The 20873-nt window shown below is 47.3% G+C and overlaps 1 protein-coding gene across 10 annotated transcripts in view; it reads right to left on the reverse strand.

Annotated features, from left to right (window-relative positions):
• LOC102444602 (arginine/serine-rich coiled-coil protein 2-like) overlaps window positions 1-20873 on the reverse strand; it is a 57697-nt gene that overhangs the window by 3170 nt on the left and 33654 nt on the right. For 8 of the 10 annotated variants that reach the window (XM_075897814.1, XM_075897811.1, XM_075897809.1 and 5 more), the window contains 4 exons: window positions 14778-14900; window positions 14213-14292; window positions 13354-13586; window positions 730-819 (listed from right to left, as the gene is read on the reverse strand). In XM_075897814.1, coding sequence (XP_075753929.1) covers window positions 730-819; window positions 13354-13586; window positions 14213-14292; window positions 14778-14900 — 526 coding nt within the window. Of the gene's footprint in view, window positions 1-729; window positions 820-2183; window positions 2390-13353; window positions 13587-14212; window positions 14293-14777; window positions 14901-20873 lie in introns of all 10 variants that reach the window. The other 2 variants (XR_012895900.1, XM_075897813.1) reach the window with 2 other exon arrangements.

Genomic DNA, 20873 nt, shown 5'->3' on the forward strand with positions numbered 1-20873 from the left:
ACACTTGAACCCCCCATACCCCCACATCCCCAGTCTCCTACACCCCAACCTTGTGCCCTGAGCCCCTCATACACCCCAACCAAGACTCCTGCACCCCCACATCACCAACCCCCACCATAAGATTGACAGAAGACAGCCTGAATGTGTGCATGAAGCTGGATTTGACCAGTTATGATGTAAACTTCAAAGAAATGCATGAAAAGATGCAACAGCAGAAGTCCCATTAAATTAAGTCTGTGAGTACAATGTTTCATTTATGCTATTATTAATCAGTATGTCAATTATCAATAATATTAAATTGTATATTTTCAGTCATGCAAATAAGCATTCTTATAAAGTTTTTTGTTGAACACTTGTTCTGAGTTTTGATGTAGTTTGGCTCTTTGGTTTGAAAAGGTTGCCAACCCCTGTAACTAGCTTGTAAATAGAGAGTTTCTGTTCCAGGTCCTGACAGAAAACGTAGTCAGTCACCACAAAGCGAGTTCAAGAACATCTACTTGAATTGGGAAGTATTTCTGATTTAAATTCACAAACAGCGTCTTAAAATTAATTCAAGTCTTTACATTTTAGAACACCCAAAAATGTGATTTCAACTATTTTTAAGCAATTTAAATGGGTATTAGACATAAGACACTATTTCAAGGAAGAAAGATGAAGATTATCCAAAAATGAATAAATTATAGACCTAAATACAAAAAGAACCCCCCCCCCCCCCCCAGAACTCCATACCTTGATACCCATTAGTTTTCTGAATTTGACATTTTGGTCCTTGTTTCCAAAATTTAATTTCTCCCATATTTCTGCAGACTGTGATTTATCCTACAAGAGTAGGAAACAAGTACACAAATTTAAGAGTTTTTCATAACATTCCCCCAAAAATTACAACTTAAGTAGTAACAGACAGAGAGAAAGATTTCTTAAGAACATTAAGAGGTAGACAACGGCCTTACTGGTGGTATTATTCTCTACTGCCATATGGACGTTCCCATTTCAAATTTTCCATCCAGATCTGGTGTTGTAGGGTCAAAGGGTGTGAGTGCTGTTAAAACACTAGACCCTCATTATAAACTGTTCAGAAGCAACAGTTCAGACAACTACGCAGGAGTTCTGATGAGTTCCAGAAGGGAGGCTGAGAGTTCATGATTATTTGGGTTGTCAAGCGATTAAAAAATTTAATCGCGATTAATCATGCACGCCTCCCCTTTGAAATGCGCTGCATGGAGCCCGGGATCAGCTGGAGTCCTCAGCTGACCCCGGGCTCCATGCAGCACTGCCCCTTGGAAGCGGCGTGGCAGTGTTTCCAAGGGGCAGCGCATTAAGGGCCTGGGATCAGCTGGGGACTCCAGCCAATCCCCGGTTCCACTTGCGCTGCTGCTTTGAAGCGCCGGAGCAGCATTTCAAAGGGGCAGCAGAGCATTAACACCTGTGATTAACGCGTTAAAAAAATTAATGCGTTAATCCTGTCCTGCGTTAATCGCAGGTGTTAACGCAGGTCAATTGACAGTTCTAATGATTATCCTTTCCAGATAACACTTACTGCTTTGAACATATTGGTGGTGACAGATGGAGTCTCCCTGAACTTCGTTCCTGTAGTAAAGCTGGTGGGACATGCTAACACTTGGGCTGCGTCTAGACTGGCAAGATTTTGCACAAAAGCGACTGCTTTTGCGCAAAATCTTGCTGCCTGTCTACACTGGCCATGAGTATTTGCGCAAGAACACTGACCTTGTACTGTACAAACACTGACCTTGTACTGTACTCTGATGCTCCCGCTCAGGGATAAGACCTCTTGTGCAAGTATTCTTGCGCAAGAGGCCAGTGTAGACAACAACGTTAATTTCTTGCGCAAGAAAGCCCGATGGCTAAAATGGCCATTGGAGCTTTCTTGCGCAAGAGAGCGTCTGCACTGGCACGGATGCTTTTGTGCAAAAGATGTGCTTTTACGCAAAAGCATCCGTGCCAGTGTAGACGCTCTCTTGCGCAAATACTTTTAACGGAAAAACTTTTCCATTAAAAGTATTTGCGCAAAATCATGCCAGTCTAGACGCAGCCATGTTGTTTATATTTATTATTATACTTTAAGGGACACCGAAGAGTTAATTTAGCTAGCAGTGTCCCCTATTTTGTCCAACAGGATAGTTTTAAGCTTTCAATCTTTCACTCTATAAGAGGAAGTTACTCACCTTGGTGCAGTAACAATGGTTCAAGATGTGTGTCCCCGTGGGTGCTCCACTGTTGGTGCTGATTCGTCCCGGTGCCGCAGATTGGAGTTTTGAGCAGCAGTAGTCAGCCGGACCGCGCTTGCGCAGCAGGCGCCTCGCAGCGTTCATGCCATTTGGCACACGCGTGTGGTCCGGCTCCCACCAGTTTCTGTCGTCTGCCCAAGTATCTGAAAAAAAGGAAGTGAAGGAAAAAGACTCCAGAACACGGAGGAGGGTGCGGAGTGGGGGCACCCATGGGGGGACACATCTCGAAGAACTGTTGTTACTGCACCACGGTGAGTAACTTCCTCCTCTTCTTCAAGTGATATCCCCATAGGTGCTCCACTGTTGGTGACTTTGTAGCAGTACTCGAGAACACCTGGATGGCAGGTCCCAGAGTCATGGTTTGACTGCTGTTGAAAGCACTGCTGAGGAGTCAGCAGCAAAAAGGTGCACAATCGCATAATGCTTCATTAAAGTGTAATTAGATGACCATGTGGCTGCATGGCAGAGGTCTCGGAGGGGGACTCTTCATAGGAAGGCTGTGGATGTGTGTAATGAGCTCTGGGTTCTACTGGCAGTGACTTATTTCGTATGGAGTAGTACGTGCTGATGCATGAAACTATGAGTCTCGACATGCGCTGAGATGATAGTGGTTTGCCCTTGGAGCGATCCGCTAGAGCAGTGGTTCCCAAACTTTTCAGCATCATGCCCCCTTTTTGATTATTGAGAAACCCTCATGCCTCCCCACCTCTTCTTTACCATCATTGAACCCCCCTTTTAACAAAAAGTTCAATTAGTAATTTAAAATTAAAAATAAGCACAAATTGTTTTTCTTGGCACAAAAATTTAATAAAAGGGTAATTTAACATAAGAAATAGCAGAAACAAAACGAATTTAATGTGCAGGATGATGTTGCATTTTCTTCACGAATTGGGAAATCCTAGGTTTGAAATGAGGGAATGAAGGATTTAGGTATGGGAAGGGGTGAGAGGTGCAAGCTCTGGGAGGGAATTTGGATGCAGAAGGAGGTGGAGAAGGGGTTGCTGGCTCAGGGAGTGGGCTCCAGGCTGGAGAGTGTTGGGGTCAGGTGGAGGGTTGGGGTGCTGAGCAAACCACAGGCTTGTGGAGATGAGGGTGCAGGAGTTCAGGTTGGGGTATATGAGGGGCTCAGTGTAGAGGGGCTGGGAGTATGATGGGCTCAGGACACAGATTTGCAGTGTGTTGATTGTGCAGTAGTATTGTGGCAGAAGACTGGGGATGAGAGAGGCTCAGGACAGGGGGTATGACAGGCTCAGGGTTGAGGTGTGTGCGGGGATGCAGCCAGATGAGGGCTTGGCCCCAACTGGGGGCTTGTTGGCCAGTCTTCATTTTTAAATAAAATATTATGTCCAACACAAACGTTTCAGCATTGTCTTTATTTATGGGAGGGGCAGGGAACCTGTTTTTGTCACTGACCCACAGAAAAAAAAAATCAGTCAGGGATCACACAAGTGAGATGCAAAAAAAAAAAAACCCAACCCCTCCAAGCCTCACTGATGTGGCCCCAACTGAGACACCTCCTTCCCCTGGCACCCCAGCCCCATGGGGGGAGGGTAGGTAGGACTGAGGGTCAAGGCCTCAGGCCAGATTAATTCTTCTGGGGTTAGTGGAATTTGTGGGCCCCTCGACACTCTGAGGTGGGGCCAAAAATGAGGGATCCAGTGTGCAGGACAGGGGATCCAGTATGCCAGTGAGTGGGATAGGGATGGGGTGCAAAAGAAGGTACAGGAGCAAGCTGGGGGTAGGTGTCTGGCCAGAAAGGAGGGAGCAGGAGCAGGGTGCTGGTGGGTGTCTGGGCAGGGTGCTGGATAGGGTTGGGCCAGGGGGCTGGGAGGGCAGAGCGTCAGGTACTCATGGGGGTCTGGGCGGGGGGGGGGGGCGGGGTACTCATGGGGGTCTGGGCAGGGGGAGGGGACAGGGACAGCTCGGCTGGTACCTGGGGGTCCTACAGCTGTGCGCCAGGTCTGGGACTCAGGAAATGCATGCACTGCTTTCCCCTTCCCCAAATAGCCAGCGTGTTTCCTGAAACACCGGCTCTGTCATGCCGCCGGGGACTTCCTTCCCCCTTCTGCCTTCCTGTGCCGAGGGGGCGTGCGGGGAGGAGAGTAGGAGTCCCGGGACCACGCCAGCTTCAACTGCTCAGGCAGCACACGTTTCGTGAGACGTCAGCTCTGGCGTGCAGCTGCGGGACTCCCCCCCCGACGCCGCAAGAAGCCGGTGCTACCTCCATTTTCGCAGGCGGTAGTGCCAACGCGGGCTCTTTCTTAGGGTGGGGGGGAGGCTGGGTCACCTCCCGCCCCCCTTGGAATTTCTTCACGCCCCCCCAGTTTGGGAACCAATGTACTAGACTAGAGAGACTAGTAAGCGTTGAGACTTTCAAAAGGGTTGGGTTCTATCTATATAAAAGGCGAGTGCTCTGTGTACGTCGAGGGAATGCAGGGTTGCCTCTCGGGAAAAGGTATGGGGCATGGCCTAGAAGGAAGGAAAACTGATTGGTTCATTCACATGAAATTCAGAACACACTTTAGGGATGAAGGCTGGGTGAGGGCATAGAATGTTGTCTTTGTTAAAGGTGGTATACGAAGGTACTTCCATCAAAGTCACAAGTTTGCTGACTCTGTGCACAGATGTAATGGCAAGCAAAAAAAACACCTTGAGTGTCATCATTGGGAGTGGTGAAGTAGCCAAAGGTTCGAAAGGTGGTCGAGTATGGATGTCCAGGACAAGGTCCAAGCTCCAGGATGGAGGTAGGGGTCTGTGAGGCGGATTAAGGTTGGTTAACCCCTTTAGGAACCTCTTGGTAGTTGGGTGGGCAAATACATAGGTGCCATCTATAGAGTGTTGGAATGCACCAGTTCCAGAGGCACACTGCTTCTGTGCAAAGGGATCAGGATCCAGTGCCCCCTTGGCAATTTATATAGTACATCATGGAGATGTTGTCGGTGAGTATTCTGACAGTAGTGTCGCGAATAGGCACCTGGAAATGCTTGCAGGCGTTGAAGACTGCCCTGAGTTCCAGGATGCTTATGTGGAAAGTTGTTTCTCGTGGTGACCATCGTCCCTGAACAGACATGCCGTTCATGTGAGCACCCCAGCCCGTGAGGGAGGCATCTGTAGTAATGCAGGCAGAAGGTTGAGGATGATGAAATGGGACTCCTGCAAGGAGATTGCGTGGCTCAGTCCACCATCTGAGGGAAATTGTAACAGCGGATGGGGGCGTCACCCTTTTGTGGATGTGGTGTCTTGTCGGAGTATACACAGACACTATCCAGTGTTGGAGGCAGCTGAAGTGTAGTCGTGCACGGTGGACCACATACGTTGTGGCAGCCATATGGCCCGTAAGTTGTAGGCATGTAAGTATTGGAACTGTAGGACTCATAGTAACTACCGCGACAAGGTCCTGGATGGCTTGGAACCTCTGAACAGGTAAGTAAGCGCGTGCTGCGGTGGAATCGAGGCGAGCACCTTAGGAATTCCAAGGTTTGGGAGGGCTCAAGGGTGGATTTCTGGTAGTTGATGATCAGACCAAGAGATTCGAATGTCTGCCTGGCTATAAGTATCATATGGCATGTCTCCACTGAGGACAAGCCCTTTACGAGGCAGTCGTAGAGATAAGGGAAGATTATAACACCTTGTCGACGTAGGTGCGCCGCTACTACCGGGAGTGTTTTTTAAAACACCCTGGGTGCGGAGGAAAGGCCAAAAGGAAGCACTCTATACTGGAAGTGCTCTACACCAACCATGAATCGAAGAAACTGCCTGTGAGCGGGATGGATGGTGATGTGAAAATAAGCATCCTGAAGGTCTAGGGCTGCAAACCAATCCCTGTTGTCTAATGCCAGGATTATAGATGGAAGAGTTACCATTTTGAACTGCTGTCTTCGAAGGCAATGGTTGAACTTCTGGAGATTGAGTATAGGTCTCCACCCTACTGTTTTTTTTCTGGGTGAGGAAATAGTGGGAGAAGAAGCCTTTGGTTCTGAATTTGTCTGGTACTCTCTCTACTGCTCCGATGGAGAGGAGTTGATGGACCTCCTGTTTTAGTAGATCCTCATGAGAAGGGTCCCTGAAGAGGGATGGGGTAGGTGGGGTGGCTGGAGGTAGAGATAGGAAGGGGATGGTGGGTGAGTCGATCTCCAGAACCCAACGATCGGACGTGATGGTGGACCAGTGTTAGCCGGTGGCCGGGGTAGTGAGTGGTCTGTGAGCCCTATCACACCTGAGTCTTTAGCTGCTAGGACAGAGTCCCTTCGCAGCGGGCAGCCAGGGAGGCTGACGGGCGCCCCAAAGATACACCCGAGACTTCGACTGCTAGGACAAAGTCCCTTCACAGCAGGCAGCCAGGGAGGCTGATGGGTGCCCCAAAGAGTCTACCCCGTGGAGGCGGCACGACTCAATGCTCTTACTGCGTTTACCCCTGACCGGCTATAGTTCTTTTGATTGTGTTTGGTTCTGTTACAGCAACAGGAGGAGTCAGGTTAAAGCTTAAACAGTTACTATTTTATTGTTACAAGGCAAGCTTAGCTGTTAAATGTTACTGCTGTGTTGCAGATGACACAGCCACTACAAAAGGCAAGACAGAAAATACAATGAAAAGTCACTTAAAGGTACCATTAAACCCTTTTGGTTCTCTGAGCTCTTATTGAATGCGCACAAAAATAGACACCTAGAAGGTATATTCTCACCTCTGCGATCCTTACTCCGGCGAAGCCAGCATTTCTCTCAATCCCAATGGGAAGCAGTCGATACAAGATGAAGGCATCCCTAAAGTCTCGGGGGTCCAAGACCACCTGACCAGCAGGTATATGGGTGGATCTCCAATTAGAGTGGGGCACAGGGCCCCACTTTATACCCCTGTGGTCACGTAGGTGCTTCTCTTGTCATTAAAATGCCAATTAAGTTGGAACGTCTTTGTGACGCCCATTCCTACAGGGGGTCCAAAGCTTAATTTGCACCTGTGAGGTGGAGGTAACTAAATCATTAGGGCCAGACATCCTTTTTCTGATGGGGCGGCAGATTCCTCTTCCGGGACGGTGTGTGTAGACGTATCAATATTGGTACCAGCCAAAGGTAGCCCAAGGCCCCCGACTGCCTGCTGGCCCAATTGTCGCTGTTATCTGGTTCCTGTCTAGCATCCAGGGCCATTGTTATTCCAGCATCTCTGGAGGCCCTGAAGCCTTTGAAGACAGAGTTTCGCTCCCAAGGATTCTCTCTCCCAAGGATGTCAGAGGGAGGAGGGGGGAGGGTTCTGTCTGGCTACAACCAGTGATGGTAAAAAGGTCTGAGGTGGTGGTGGAAAATGGGAGCTGCATGATGATGTGGGTTCGCAACAGGGAGGGTTTGTAAATTCTCAACCAAGAAGAAGTCAAATTTGCAAATTTGTACTGGGGAGCCTTGGACCTCTGATGAGCCACATCTATGACCAGGGAGTTGGGCTGAGGGTGAGGAAAATAAAAATTCCATTCCCTTAGCTGGGACAAAGTACTTTTTCTCTGCTCTTATTGGTTGGCGGGGCAGAAGCTGGGGTCTGCCAGATCTCCTCGAAAGCCTCCATAATCGCCTCATCTATTGGCAACGCGATCTTAGCTCATTGGGAGGGTTGAAGGTTTTTGAGGAGGCGGTACTGCTTTTTCTGGACCTCCGTAAGTTGGACCTCCTGGCTAGTGGCGATCCTCTTAAACAATTCCTGGAACTGTTTAAGGTTGTCTGAAGGTGACATGTCCCCTGGGATTACAGCTTCATCCGGAGATGAGGAGGACTGGTCTGTAGGAGAAGTATTGGGCTGCTGTTCCTCAGGGTCTGATAATTGACCCTCTTCAGCCTCCAAGTGGTGTGTTTGAGGGGAAGAACTCTGAGGTGGTGGTGGTGGAAGGTGTTGCTTGTGAGGAGGTATGGAAGCAGCAGGATACCTATGTGCAGGGGAGAACCTGTAGCAGCAGGGTGACCACTGACTAGGATGTGGAGGCTGGTGATGGTGGTAGCCAGTTGATCAATAAGGTGGGCGGTCATAGAATCATAGAATAATAGGACTGGAAGGGACCTCGAGAGGTCATCGAGTCCAGCCCCCCACCCTCAAGGCAGGACCAAGCTCCGTCTACACCATCCCTGACAGATGTCTATCTAACCTGTTCTTAAATATCTCCAGAGAGGGAGATTCCACCACCTCCCTTGGCAATTTATTCCAATATTTGACCACCCTGACAGTTAGGAATTTTTTCCTAATGTCCAATCTAAACCTCCCCTGCTGCACTTTAAGCCCATTACTCCTCGTCCTGTCCTCAGAAACCAAGAGGAACAAATTTTCGCCTTCCTCCTTGTGACACCCTTTTAGATATTTGAAAACCGCTATCATGTCCCCCCTTAATCTTCTTCTTTCCAAACTAAACAAGCCCAGTTCATGAAGCCTGGTTTCATAGGTCATGTTCTCTAAACCTTTAATCATTCTTGTCGCTCTTCTCTGTACCCTTTCCAATTTCTCCACATCTTTCTTGAAATGTGGCGCCCAGAACTGGACACAGTACTCCAGCTGAGGCCTAACTAGTGCAGAGTAGAGCGGCAGAATGACTTCACGAGTTTTGCTTACAACACACCTGTTGATACAATCTAGAATCATATTTGCTTTTTTTGCAACAGCATCACACTGTTGACTCATATTCAACTTGTGGTCCACTATGACCCCTAGATCCCTTTCTGCCATGCTCCTTCCTAGACAGTCGCTTCCCATCTTGTATGTATGGAACTGATTGTTCCTTCCTAAGTGGAGCACTTTGCATTTCTCTTTATTAAACCTCATCCTGTTTACCTCTGACCATTTCTCTAACTTGCTAAGGTCATTTTGAATTATGTCCCTATCCTCCAAAGAAGTTGCAACCCCACCCAGTTTGGTATCATCTGCAAACTTAATGGCTACGTCTACACTGGCCCCTTTTCCGGAAGGGGCATGTAAATTTCACCAGTCGTCGTAGGGAAATCCGCGGGGGATTTAAATATCCCCCGCGGCATTTAAATAAAAATGTCCGCCGCTTTTTTCCGGCTTTTAAAAAAGCCGGAAAAGAGCGTCTACACTGGCCCCGATCCTCCGGAAAAAGTGCCCTTTTCCGGAGGGTCTTATTCCTACTTTGAAGTAGGAATAAGACCCTCCGGAAAAGGGCACTTTTTCCGGAGGATCGGGGCCAGTGTAGACGCTCTTTTCCGGCTTTTTTAAAAGCCGGAAAAAAGCGGCGGACATTTTTATTTAAATGCCGCGGGGGATATTTAAATCCCCCGCGGATTTCCCTACGACGACTGGTGAAATTTACATGCCCCTTCCGGAAAAGGGGCCAGTGTAGACGTAGCCAATAAGCGTACTCTCTATCCCAATATCTACATCATTGATGAAGATATTGAACAGTACCGGTCCCAAAACAGACCCCTGCGGAACTCCACTTGTTATCCCTTTCCAGCAGGATTTAGCACCGTTAACAACAACTCTCTGACTACGGTTATCCAGCCAATTATGCACCCACCTTATCGTGGCCCTATCTAAGTTATATTTGCCTAATTTATCAATAAGAATATCATGCGAGACCGTATCAAATGCCTTACTAAAGTCTAGGTATATGACATCCACCGCTTCTCCCTTATCCACAAGGCTCGTTATCCTATCAAAGAAAGCTATCAAATTAGTTTGGCATGACTTGTTCTTCACAAACCCATGCTGGCTATTCCCTATCACTTTATTACCTTCCAAGTGTTTGCTTATGATTTCCTTAATTACCTGCTCCATTATCTTCCCTGGGACAGACGTTAAACTGACCGGTCTGTAGTTTCCTGGGTTGTTCTTATTCCCCTTTTTATAGATGGGCACAATATTTGCCCTTTTCCAGTCTTCTGGAATCTCCCCTGTCTGCCATGATTTTTCAAAGATCATAGCTAAAGGCTCAGATACCTCCTCTATCAGCTCCTTGAGTATCCTGGGATGCATTTCATCAGGACCTGGTGACTTGCTGACATCTAACTTTCCTAAGTGATTTTTAACTTGTTCTTTGTGTATCCTATCTTCTAAACTTACCCTCTCTCTGCTTGTATTCACTACATTAGGCACACCTCCAGACTTCTCGGTGAAGACCGAAACAAAGAAGTCATTGAGCATCTCCGCCATTTCCAAGTTTCCTGTTACTGCTTCTCCCTCCTCACATGGTGTACACGATGTCATAGTAGTAGTTATGATGACAGCGTGACTGCCTGGGTGATGAGTGTCTTGAAGAAAGCATAATCCTATGTCCTTCCTAGTACGTTGCATGTGAAGATGATGTTGGAGAATGAGGAAGTATCACTGAGCCCCTGGAGGAGGGGTGTGGAAAAAGAGATGTATGCCTCAGCTAGCCGCAATAATGGAACTCCCGCTGCGGTGCTGCAAGTAGTGGAGATAGGGATCTCCGTTGTCTCCTATGAGGGGACATCACAGATGGTTGCGGAAAGATGCGGCAACAGTGACCCCGGTGCCGGCGAGAAGGTTGGAGACACTGGGCTAGGGCTTCAGTGCCTATTAGATTTCGTGTAAGCTTCTCTCGGTGCCGACGGTCTATCGTGCATCTCCGGTGCTGGACTGGGAGGCTGCAGTATCAGCTCCGGAACAGTGGGTGCTGTCAGTGCCGTTGGGGCCAGTGCCAAGGTAGGTGCCAGTGCCGATGTGGACTTCGGCGCCGGTTGTGATGGTGTACGCGATATCAGCACCTGACCTTTGTCAGGCTTTCAGGTCCAGAACCACCTTCGAGCGTGAAGGGGCCGTGCCAGACGCCCTGGGCTTGTCTCCCGTGCTGACTCTGCTTGTCGGAACCGGCGGAAGGGAGCGCGCTGGTGAAGTCTGTTTCTTTTTCGCGGACCCCGACCTGGGGAAAGACGCCCTCCATTTTTGGGTGGTAGTGGGGTCTAAGCGAGCCGTGGATGCAGAGTCCGATGGCTGGAGTGCCTTATCAAACAACAGCAGGCGAAGGTGCATTTCTCTGTTGTGGCGTGCTCTTGCTTTTAGTTTTGAGCAGTGTGGGCATTTCTGAGGCACATGTGTCTCACCCAGGCACTGAATACAAGAAGAATGGCCATTGGAGGCTGGCATGGGTTCGTGACAAGTATCGCATTTTTTGAAACCCAGTGAGCCAGGCATTGTGAGGGAGTACCCTGGGTCAGTATTCCCCTACGTTGATTCCTCAGGATAGGGTTTTTTGGGGGGGTTTAGGGCCTTCGTTGTCAGTAACAATGAAGAAAAAAAATTTTTTTAAAACAAACAACAAAGTTCCTAAGACTAACTTGTAACCAGAAACTAAACTAAACATTCAACAACTAAGAACTCTTTTTCCTCTGACTAGAAGAGTTGAAGAGAAGAGCTCTTTCCATCTGCGACCGAGAGCAGCAATGAAGCAACTGGTGGGAGCCGGACCACACACGTGTGCAAAACGGTGTGAAAGCCGCGAGGCACCTGCTGCGCATGTGCGGTCCGGCTGACTACAGCTGCTCAAAACTCCGATCTGCGGCACCAGGAAGACCTGACACCAACAGTGGAGCACCCACGGGGACATCACTTGAAGAAGAATACAAGATATTCAGTAGAAAGTAAAATTTGAGAAATCCAAATCTAGAAGAGAACCTGAACTTGTTTATTAAGGCAATTTGGTGACAATGAATCTGATATACCATAAATTCTTTATATCAACATATAGTGTTTACAGCCACTAAACACTGATGCAGGGGTGGGCAATAGTTTTTAATATGGGGCCACTCCAAGATTTTGATAAGTGGTCAAGGGCTACACTCCTGTGGAGGGGGCACGGGGTCTGGGACAGCGGGTGGGGTGTAGAAGGGAGCTTGGGATAGAGGACTGGGGTACAGGAGGAAGTGTGGGGTCTGAGAGGGAGTTTGAGTGAAGGAGGGGGTGATGTACTGGGGCAGGGGCTTGGGGTAAAGGGTCCAGGAGGGGTTATGGGTGCAGGAGAGGATTCTGGCCTGGGGAAGGGGTGCAGGGTCTGGGAGGGAGTTGTGACCTGGAGGAGGTGGGGAGAGGGGATACAGAGGGTTTGGGTGGTGGCCTGGGGCTGGTAGTTTGGGGGGGGGGGGGGGGGGCGGGGTGCCAGAGGCAGGCTCTAACTGGGAAGAGCTTACCTAGGTGACTCCCAGCCAACAGCTCTGCAGACTCCCTGTCCATGTGCTGGGCGGCAGTGGTGAGGGAGTGAGGAGGCTTCATTCACTGCCCCTGCCTTCAGCAAAATTTGTCAGCTCCTATTGGCCAGAAACTGACCAATAGGAGCTGAGGGATTTTGCTATGGGGTGGGGACAGCACACTAAGCTCTCTCCTCCCTACCCAGACCGCGCAGCAATTCACAGCCTGCTGTTTAAAGTGGCTGCAGCTGCTGTGTAGTAAGGGTGCCAGCAAGGCAGCCAGATCCAGCCCACTAGATGCCTCTTGCCCATCCCTGCACTAATGCCAAAGCCTTGGCACCGGGAAGTGGAAAGTTGAACCTCTACTCAAACCCTGACTTGCTATTCATAAATTCAACTACTCAACCCCCCCCCGTTTTAATTCGTTTAAAGGCATATTTCTGTTAATACTATTAATGGTATGACAGAAATAATGTTACGGGGAGGTCAAAGCAGGATAACAGGCTGCATAAATATATTTTAATTTTGTTGTCATTTAGAATGACAAAACTTAAAAAACAAATAGTCTATTAGCACCTTAAAGACTAACAAAACATGTAGATTAGACTATTTGTTGTTTTTTAAGTTTTTCCTGTTACAAACTAACTCGGCTACCCCCTCTGAAGATTTAGAATGATGTTACTCCTTGGAAACCAAGAGTTTTTAGTTAGTTTCTTTAGGCTTAGAACAGGCTGTTATCTTGCATAGCAAAGGCCATCTTGCAATTGATATGTAGTTGCAACCCAATAAATGTATTTTAATATACCCTATGAGCAGTATGGGTATCCAGGTTCTTATATGGTCCCCACCACTGTAACATCTGACATTCAAGAACTAGGTCATTTCTTAGGGATGTAAAATATCAGTTAAACCTCAGATTACTCATTCACATCCCTAATTAAGATGCATACACACTAGGAAAGTAGAAAGAATTAATTACCCCTTCTTTTTTCCCTTGCCAGAGCATTTTCCGCTTTTTCTCCTGTTCAGCAAACTTCATCGGGTTCACTGCTGCTGGATTGTAATAGCTAGGTACTGCTATTCCTGTCTCTGCCAGTGCTTTTGCTTGTAGTGCTGCCATTTGAGCTGCCATAGCTATCTGAGGAGTTACTTGGGTTCCTGATGCCAGAAGAGCAGCAACATTGATGATAGAACCCCCAGTGGCAGCAGCAGCTGAAGACAAAAAGTAAGGGAAGAGGGGAAGGGAAATGAAGGTGAATGTTAACATTTTGAATAAACTTTTAACATGAGGAATAAGCTGTTAGAGTAACACTCCAATGTAATTTTAGTAATTGTTTTCTAACTTGTATTATTAGAAAAATAGATTGAACAGGTCTTGATGAAACATAGGATGCACCTTAGAAAGTAGCAACATTTATGTTAAAAATGGGAAGTTTGCAATGAATTTTAGCAAAATGAGTTACATTTAACATTAAAACTCAGTTTGTATTTTTAAACAATAAAAAAACTGGACACAAAATTGTGAAATAGGTGTTTCTGAACTAATAGCTAAAAAGGAACTACTGCACATCCTTCATCACTTTTATGCAATGAACAACTAGAAGGCAGAAGAGAGTGATGCACACTTTCAGGATGGTGTTTGTGGTGCTGGGCACGGATGAGAACAATAAAAATCCCCAACAGTGAGTTTTCAAACACTTTTCATGCAATAGACACATGTTTCAGGGGAAAAAGGCTACAGGTATTTGAACTGGTTCTGCAGATCTAACAAAGCTACATCCTACTTTCCCTTTCATCACTGTTCTGTATGTATACTTCAATAGTTTAAAGAAAGTTACCAGCAACGATTTCTTGTTGTTTCTGTTTTTCAACCATTTCTTTTTCTCTCTGTTCTTGCAATTTCTTTGCTCTTTCCAACCTACAAGTGATTTACATAATAAAAAAGTAATTTAAACACATTAATATGCAAAAAATTTGCAATACTGGTCAGCTTCCATATAAATGTCTATTATTTCTTTGAGCAATGCCAGAATGAACATGAATTTTACTATTTCCACAGAAATCTTGAAGCAGCAAGAGAAAAACTAAATGGTAAATATTTAAAGATTTTTTTAAAGGCTTACAGATAGTAGTAAATAGATGCTTAGCAGTAAGGAAAACTAAGTACAATGCAACACCGCACACAACCACCAGTAGTGAATTGGTGGTCTTAATGCAGTGGCCCTGAGTGGGTTTGCTGTTCAAATTACAAAAGCCACCATAACTGACATTAACTAGCTGATAAACATTTGGCAAAATACAGTAAAGAATCTTGTACTGTCACTATTTGCACTGTCCTTATTAGATAGAGAAAGTACTTGAGATCATAGTATTGGTTAGTTTATTTCAAATGAAACTGAGTACCTTCTGGCTAAAGCTTCCTGTGCATCCATTGCTGTGTTTCGCCCCCTAAAAGGTGGTGGACTTGGACTTTGGCTATGACTCCTACTGAACTTTCGGGGTTTCTCAATTCTCTTCTTTCTTTCTCTGTAAGTGACCATATTTATAAAAAGATCCATTAGTCACTGAAGTAAATCCATGTGTATTTTAATATTCCACAAATAATTTAACATTAATCCATTGCTTTCCAAGGACACAGTGAAGGGTTAAAATAGGGAAGCACAATTAAAAATATAAAACAATGAATCAAAAAGGGGAAAAAATATGAATAACTGAAAATACTAGAGGCCATAATTCTGTAATAGGAATGTAAGAACACCCCATTCTGAGAAACAAAGTTCCTCCTTATTCATCTGACTGAAATCTACAATTGAGAGTTCTAGCAAGCTATGAAATCCAAAATTTTAAATATAACATAAGGCCACAAAAGCTTCTCTTTTGGAAAAAATACCTTAAAATTACCAGAAACAGACAAATGTATGGTGTGAAATTCAATAAAGTGACTAGGGAAGATTTCCATACCCCACCCCAGGGGCGGATATAGGGCAGGGCGAACGGGGCGGCCGGCCCGGGCCCCGGGCTTAAAAAAGCCCCGCTCATGCGCCGTGGCGCCACCGTGCATGTGCATGGTGTCACGGCGCATGCGCCGTGGCAAAGGGGGGGCCCCACGGAGTTATGCTGCCCGGGGCCCCGCAAAACAGTCATCTGCCCCTGCCCCACCAACACTAAGGCTGTGTCTAGACTGGCAAGTTTTTTTGCGGAAAAACTTGCCAGCTGTCTACACTGGCCCTTGAATTTGTGCAAGAACACTGACGATCTAATGTAAGATTGTCAGTGTTCTTGCGCAAATACTATGCTGCTCCTGTTTGGGAAAAAGCCCTCTTGCGCAAATGTATTTGCGCAAGAGGGCCAGTGTAGACAGCTAAAAACTGTTTTGCGCAAAAAAGCCCCGATGGCGAAAATGGCAATTGGGGCTTTTTTGCGCAAAACCGTGTCTAGAATGGCACGGACGCTTTTCCGCAAAAAGTGCTTTTGCGCAAAAGCGTCCGTGCCAATCTAGACACTCTTTTCCGCAAACGCTTTTAACGGAAAAACTTTTCCATTAAAAGCATTTGCAGAAAATCATGCCAGTCTAGACACAGCCTAAGGGTACATCTACACTACAAAGTTAATTCGAACTAACAGCCGTTAGTTCGAATTAACTTTCATAGGCGCTACACATACAAACCGCTAGTTCGAACTTAATTCGAACTAGCGGAGCGCTTCATTCAAACTAGATAAACCTCATTCCACGAGGACTAATGCCTAGTTCGAATTAACTAGTTCGAATTAAGGGCTGTGTAGCCCCTTAATTCGAACTAGTTGGAGGCTAGCCCTCCCCAGCTTGCCCTGGTGGCCACTCTCGGCCAAACCAGGGAAACTCTTCTGCCCCCCTCCCGGCCCCGGAGCCCTTAAAGGGGCATGGTCTGGCTACGGTGCTTGTGCCAGGTGCAAGCCTGCCAGCACCCAGCCAGCAGACCCTGCACCTGGCACGGCATGAGCCAGCCACCTGCTGCCACCCAGCCCTCTGTCTCTTGTCCAGGCTGGCGGCTCCCAGGAGTCTGCCCGGGGCCACAAGAGGCGGGCGCCCGCCTGGTCTAGTGCGGAGATAGTAGACCTCATCCAGGTTTGGGGGGAGGCCTCCAACATCCACGACCTCCGCACTAGGCACAGGAATGCGGCCGTCTAGGGCAGGATAGCTGCCAGCCTGGCCACCAAAGGCCACATGCAAACCCAGGAGCAGGTTTGCATGAAAGTCAAGGTGGTCCAGTGAGACCCCCGACCCTGAGCTTAGAACATAAGAACAGCCGTACTGGGTCAGACCAAAGGTCCATCCAGCCCAGTAGCCTGTCTGCCGACAGCGGCCAGCACCAGGTACCCCGGAGGGGATGGACTGAAGACAATGACCAAGCCATTTGTCTCGTGCCATCCATCTCCAGCCTTCCACAAACAGAGGCCAGGGACACCGTTCCTACCCCCTGGCTAATACCACTCCATGGACCCAACCTCCATCACTTTATCTCACTTCTCTTTAAACTCTGTTACAGTTCTAGCCTTCACAGCCTCCTGTGGCAAGGAGTTCCACAGGTTGACTATTTGCTTTGTGGAGAAGAACTTTCTTGTATTAGTTTGAAGCCTGCTACCCATTAATTTCATTTGGTGTCCTCTAGTCCTTCTATTATGGGAACTAATGAAGAACTTTTCTTTATGCGCCCTCTCCACACCACTCATGATTTTATAGACCTCTATCATATCCCCCCTTAGTCTCCTCTTTTCTAAGCTGAAAAGTCCCAGTCTCTTTAGCCTCTCTTCATATGGGATCTGTTCCAAACCACTAATCATTTTAGTTGCCCTTTTCTGAACCCTTTCCAAGGCCAAAATAGCTTTTTTGAGGTGAGGAGACCACATCTGTACACAGTACTGAAGATATGGCGTACCATAGTTTGATACTTCCCCTCCTCCTTCTTCCCCTGGCTTCCCCCTTCCAGCTCCCTCCTCCCATGTTTCCCCCTCCCCTCTCCCACCCTCTCTCTTCCTCTCTCCCACCTCCTTTTCCCAGTCTCCCCAGAGGTTAATCGGTTAATTCCCCCCCCCCCCCCCCAGTTTTGTTAAATAAAGAGTGTTACTATTTTGGAATACGTGTCCTTTATTTTTTACATCAGGAAGGGGGGCTAGGGAGGGGTAAGTGGAAGGAGGTGAGGGAGGAATGGGGTGGCTCTGCGGGCTCCTCGGGGTGGAAGCTCTCCTGCAGGGCCTCTTGGATCCTGACAGCCCCCCGACTGACCCCACGAATGGCAGCCGGGTTGATGGCCGAGTGCTGTGATGTGCTGAGTGTGAGCACTCAGGGCACTCCAAGCCAGGACTGCTTTGCTGTCCCTCATCGAGGTAGACAAGCAAGCGGGCACCCCTGAGAACTGTCTGTCCGGGGTGGGGGTCGGGACCCTTTAAGCACAGCCCTCGGCTAGCCTGAGGCAGCAGCTCCACACTCTAAGTCCTAACCTGATGCCCTGCCGGCACCTGTTCCAGCCAGCCTTAACTTCGGTTCAGGGTCACTCAATGTGGACATGCTATTTTGAATTAGCAAAATGCTAATTTGAATTACTTTTTAGGTCTAGATGCACTAGTTCGAATTAGTTTATTTCAAATTAACTAATTCGAATTAAGTTAGTTCGAATTAGTGCTGTAGTGTAGATATACCCTAACAGTGGATGTGTGTCCTAAAAATATTATTTTTGTTGGGGATGAGGAAAAGTTTGAAGGGGTCATTTACATAATCATCTACCAATTATGAATAGTTCACCTGTGTGTCAAATCGATGTAGGCCATCTTAAAGCGGAAAAAAACTTGATAAAAAGGTCAAAAAGCAAGTTTCACTCTGAAAGATCCATGGCCCTCTGTAGGAGGAATGGTTTCACATAGGAAAAAACACAGGTCTTTGTACAAGAAAACAATTTTGAGATCTTGCAGATTTATTATTCTTCTGCTATGATAGACGCTCAACCTTGTTCAGTCACCTATCACCTGTTGCTTTGCAGATGCTGTGTTCTGACTGGATGATTTTGAACCCTGATAGGCTTTCCTTATGAGTGTCTAGACACAAATGAGGGAAAATAAGCGCATAGGTATTTTTTGGCAAGTAGTCCCGCTAAAACGAATAACTATAAAATTAAGATTAAGCTTCATTTTGTGGTGTAAGTTATAACCATGTTTTGCTAATTAAATTTTTGTTGGAGTTCAGTCCAGTGGTTTTGCTCGAGCTCAGATGTAACTACGAAGGTCCATCTGCTGCTAGAAAAAAAATATATATGTATGTGTCACACCAATTCTTATTTGATTTCAAATAAAAGGGATTCATTTTTCCAGGACTTTGATTACGTATGAATAAAGCCATCACCAAAAAAGTAGATTTCTGTCATGATCTATTTGCAACCCTAAACGGCATATTTTTGACGAGCAGTCATGACTAAACTGTGAAGGCCCCTTATTTTTCCTGCATACTTGCTGCTCACTTTTAATTATTTTTAATTCAATTCTTGAAGAAGCAAGAACACATGCATAGGAGTGCACACGGGGTAATTAAAATATACAAAAGAACTTTAAATGCTATTGAATCATTTTTATATTAAACAGATACAGTTTATAGTGTTTTTAAGGGGAACTGACACACTCCATTCTCCACATTCCACCAAAAAAGCAGCTTAAAACCCTATATTAAATACTGGTAGGAGCATGCTCAGTCACATACGTTCCCTCAGCTACCTTCTGAGAAGTAGGGATGTCAACATGTAGATGACTGCATGAATAAACCGATAAGCCTGGGTTTATTGGTTAATCCTGTTGACTACATGCATCCCCCCCTTGTTGCCTCCAGGGCCGGCCCGAGCCCTTTTGGCACCCCGGGCCCAGGCGCGCGGCGCTGCCCCCAGAGCGCACAGCGCATGCGTGAGCCGGCCACGGCCACTGGTGCACAGCTCGGAGCCCGCCCCCAGGGCGCACGGCGCATGCGCTGCCCAGCCTGGTTCAGCATTGCTGCTGGCATGCACACCGGGCCGTGCAGGGCCCCACGGCTGTGGGGGGAAGGGCGCTGCTGGCCGGCGCTGCAGGAGCCGGGCGCACAGTGCCTGATGGCAGCTATAAGGGATGCTGCGCGTCCCTTATAGCTGCCATCAGGCGTCCCCCATTGGTTGGCACCCCGGGCAGCTGCCCGGCTAGCCCATGCCTCAGTCTGGCCCTGGCTGCCTCTGTATGAGAGGCCAGGGGGGAGGAGAGAGGTGGGAGCAGATACCTGGGGGGGGGGAGGCAGCAGCTGATACGTGTGGGGAGCCTGCTTTTAAGCTGGCTCTCCGCGCGTGCCGGCTCCCCGGACCCACCTGCCCTGCCCTATCATTCGGGCACGGGGGGGGGGGGGGAGGCTGCTGTGAAGCAGCCTTTGTCTGTGGGGAGCTCGGACCTCCTGCAGACAGGGGCTGCAAGTGGGAGCCAGTTTGCATGGGGAGCTGTGTTTTAAACCGGCTCCCCTCGTGTCCCAGTTCCCACCTGCCACCCCGCGTTGCTGCCTCTCAGAGGTATCAGTGCGGGGCGGCAGGGAGCTCCCTGGGAGTGGGGCTGGGAGCACACTGGCTGCTGGCCCCACCTCCAGGGACTATCAAATAGTCATGGAACACTAAACTGATTTAATGCTGAATAGTCACTACAGATTTCCAAAACTAAACTTGAAATGTGAATGACAATTCTTTTAGAGGATCTCAGAAGGTTCTGAGGGAGTGTCAATTTCACATCTAGCATTTGTGTGTTTTTTAACCTAAGTTTGTTGAACAGAAAAAGTGATTATCACCTGTTTTGGATCAGTGCTTGCAGCATATCATTCTTTTGCTCAGAACAAAAACTGCAGCATATTAGAGATGGAAAAGATGGCAAATGCAACTAGGCTCTGTGATATTCTGGACATTCATGCCTTATTCTGCTGGTAATCTGGCTCTAATGCAGCAAGAGTCTCACTATGCAGCAGATAGTAGTAAAACTAAGACCAAATTTTCTACATACTTAGTTTTGAATTGCAATAAACTCATTGATGAGACTTGTTTTATCTTGAAGTTCCACAGGCAAATTAGCGTATTAAAAAAAACACTACTAAGAATACACGTACTGTCTCTGTCTCGGTCAATACAAGCTAAAAAACCTCCATGAACTGCAAAAGGCAGTCAAACAAAGCCATAGAGTCAAGTGCACCAGATATACTGAGGGTCAGTATCTTTGATAGCTAGTATTTTCAGGTGGGTAGCTCCCCTTTCCTGAAATGTGTTTTACAGAGCAGCACTATCGGGAAACAACAAGATGCAGATACAGTCAAGTTATTTTTAGCAAGCACTTTGGCAATCTCACCACTCTAGTAACATCAAACTTAACAGATTTTGTTGCCTCTTATTCTGCACTGTTCTTTGAGAACTTTATACTCCAAGCTGATTAAAATTAAACTGTGGCATGAACAGATTAGACTGAAATATAAAGTGAGCTTGACAA

The sequence above is a fragment of the Pelodiscus sinensis genome, chromosome 15 (genome assembly GCF_049634645.1).
Source record: "Pelodiscus sinensis isolate JC-2024 chromosome 15, ASM4963464v1, whole genome shotgun sequence".
NCBI lineage: Eukaryota > Metazoa > Chordata > Testudines > Trionychidae > Pelodiscus > Pelodiscus sinensis.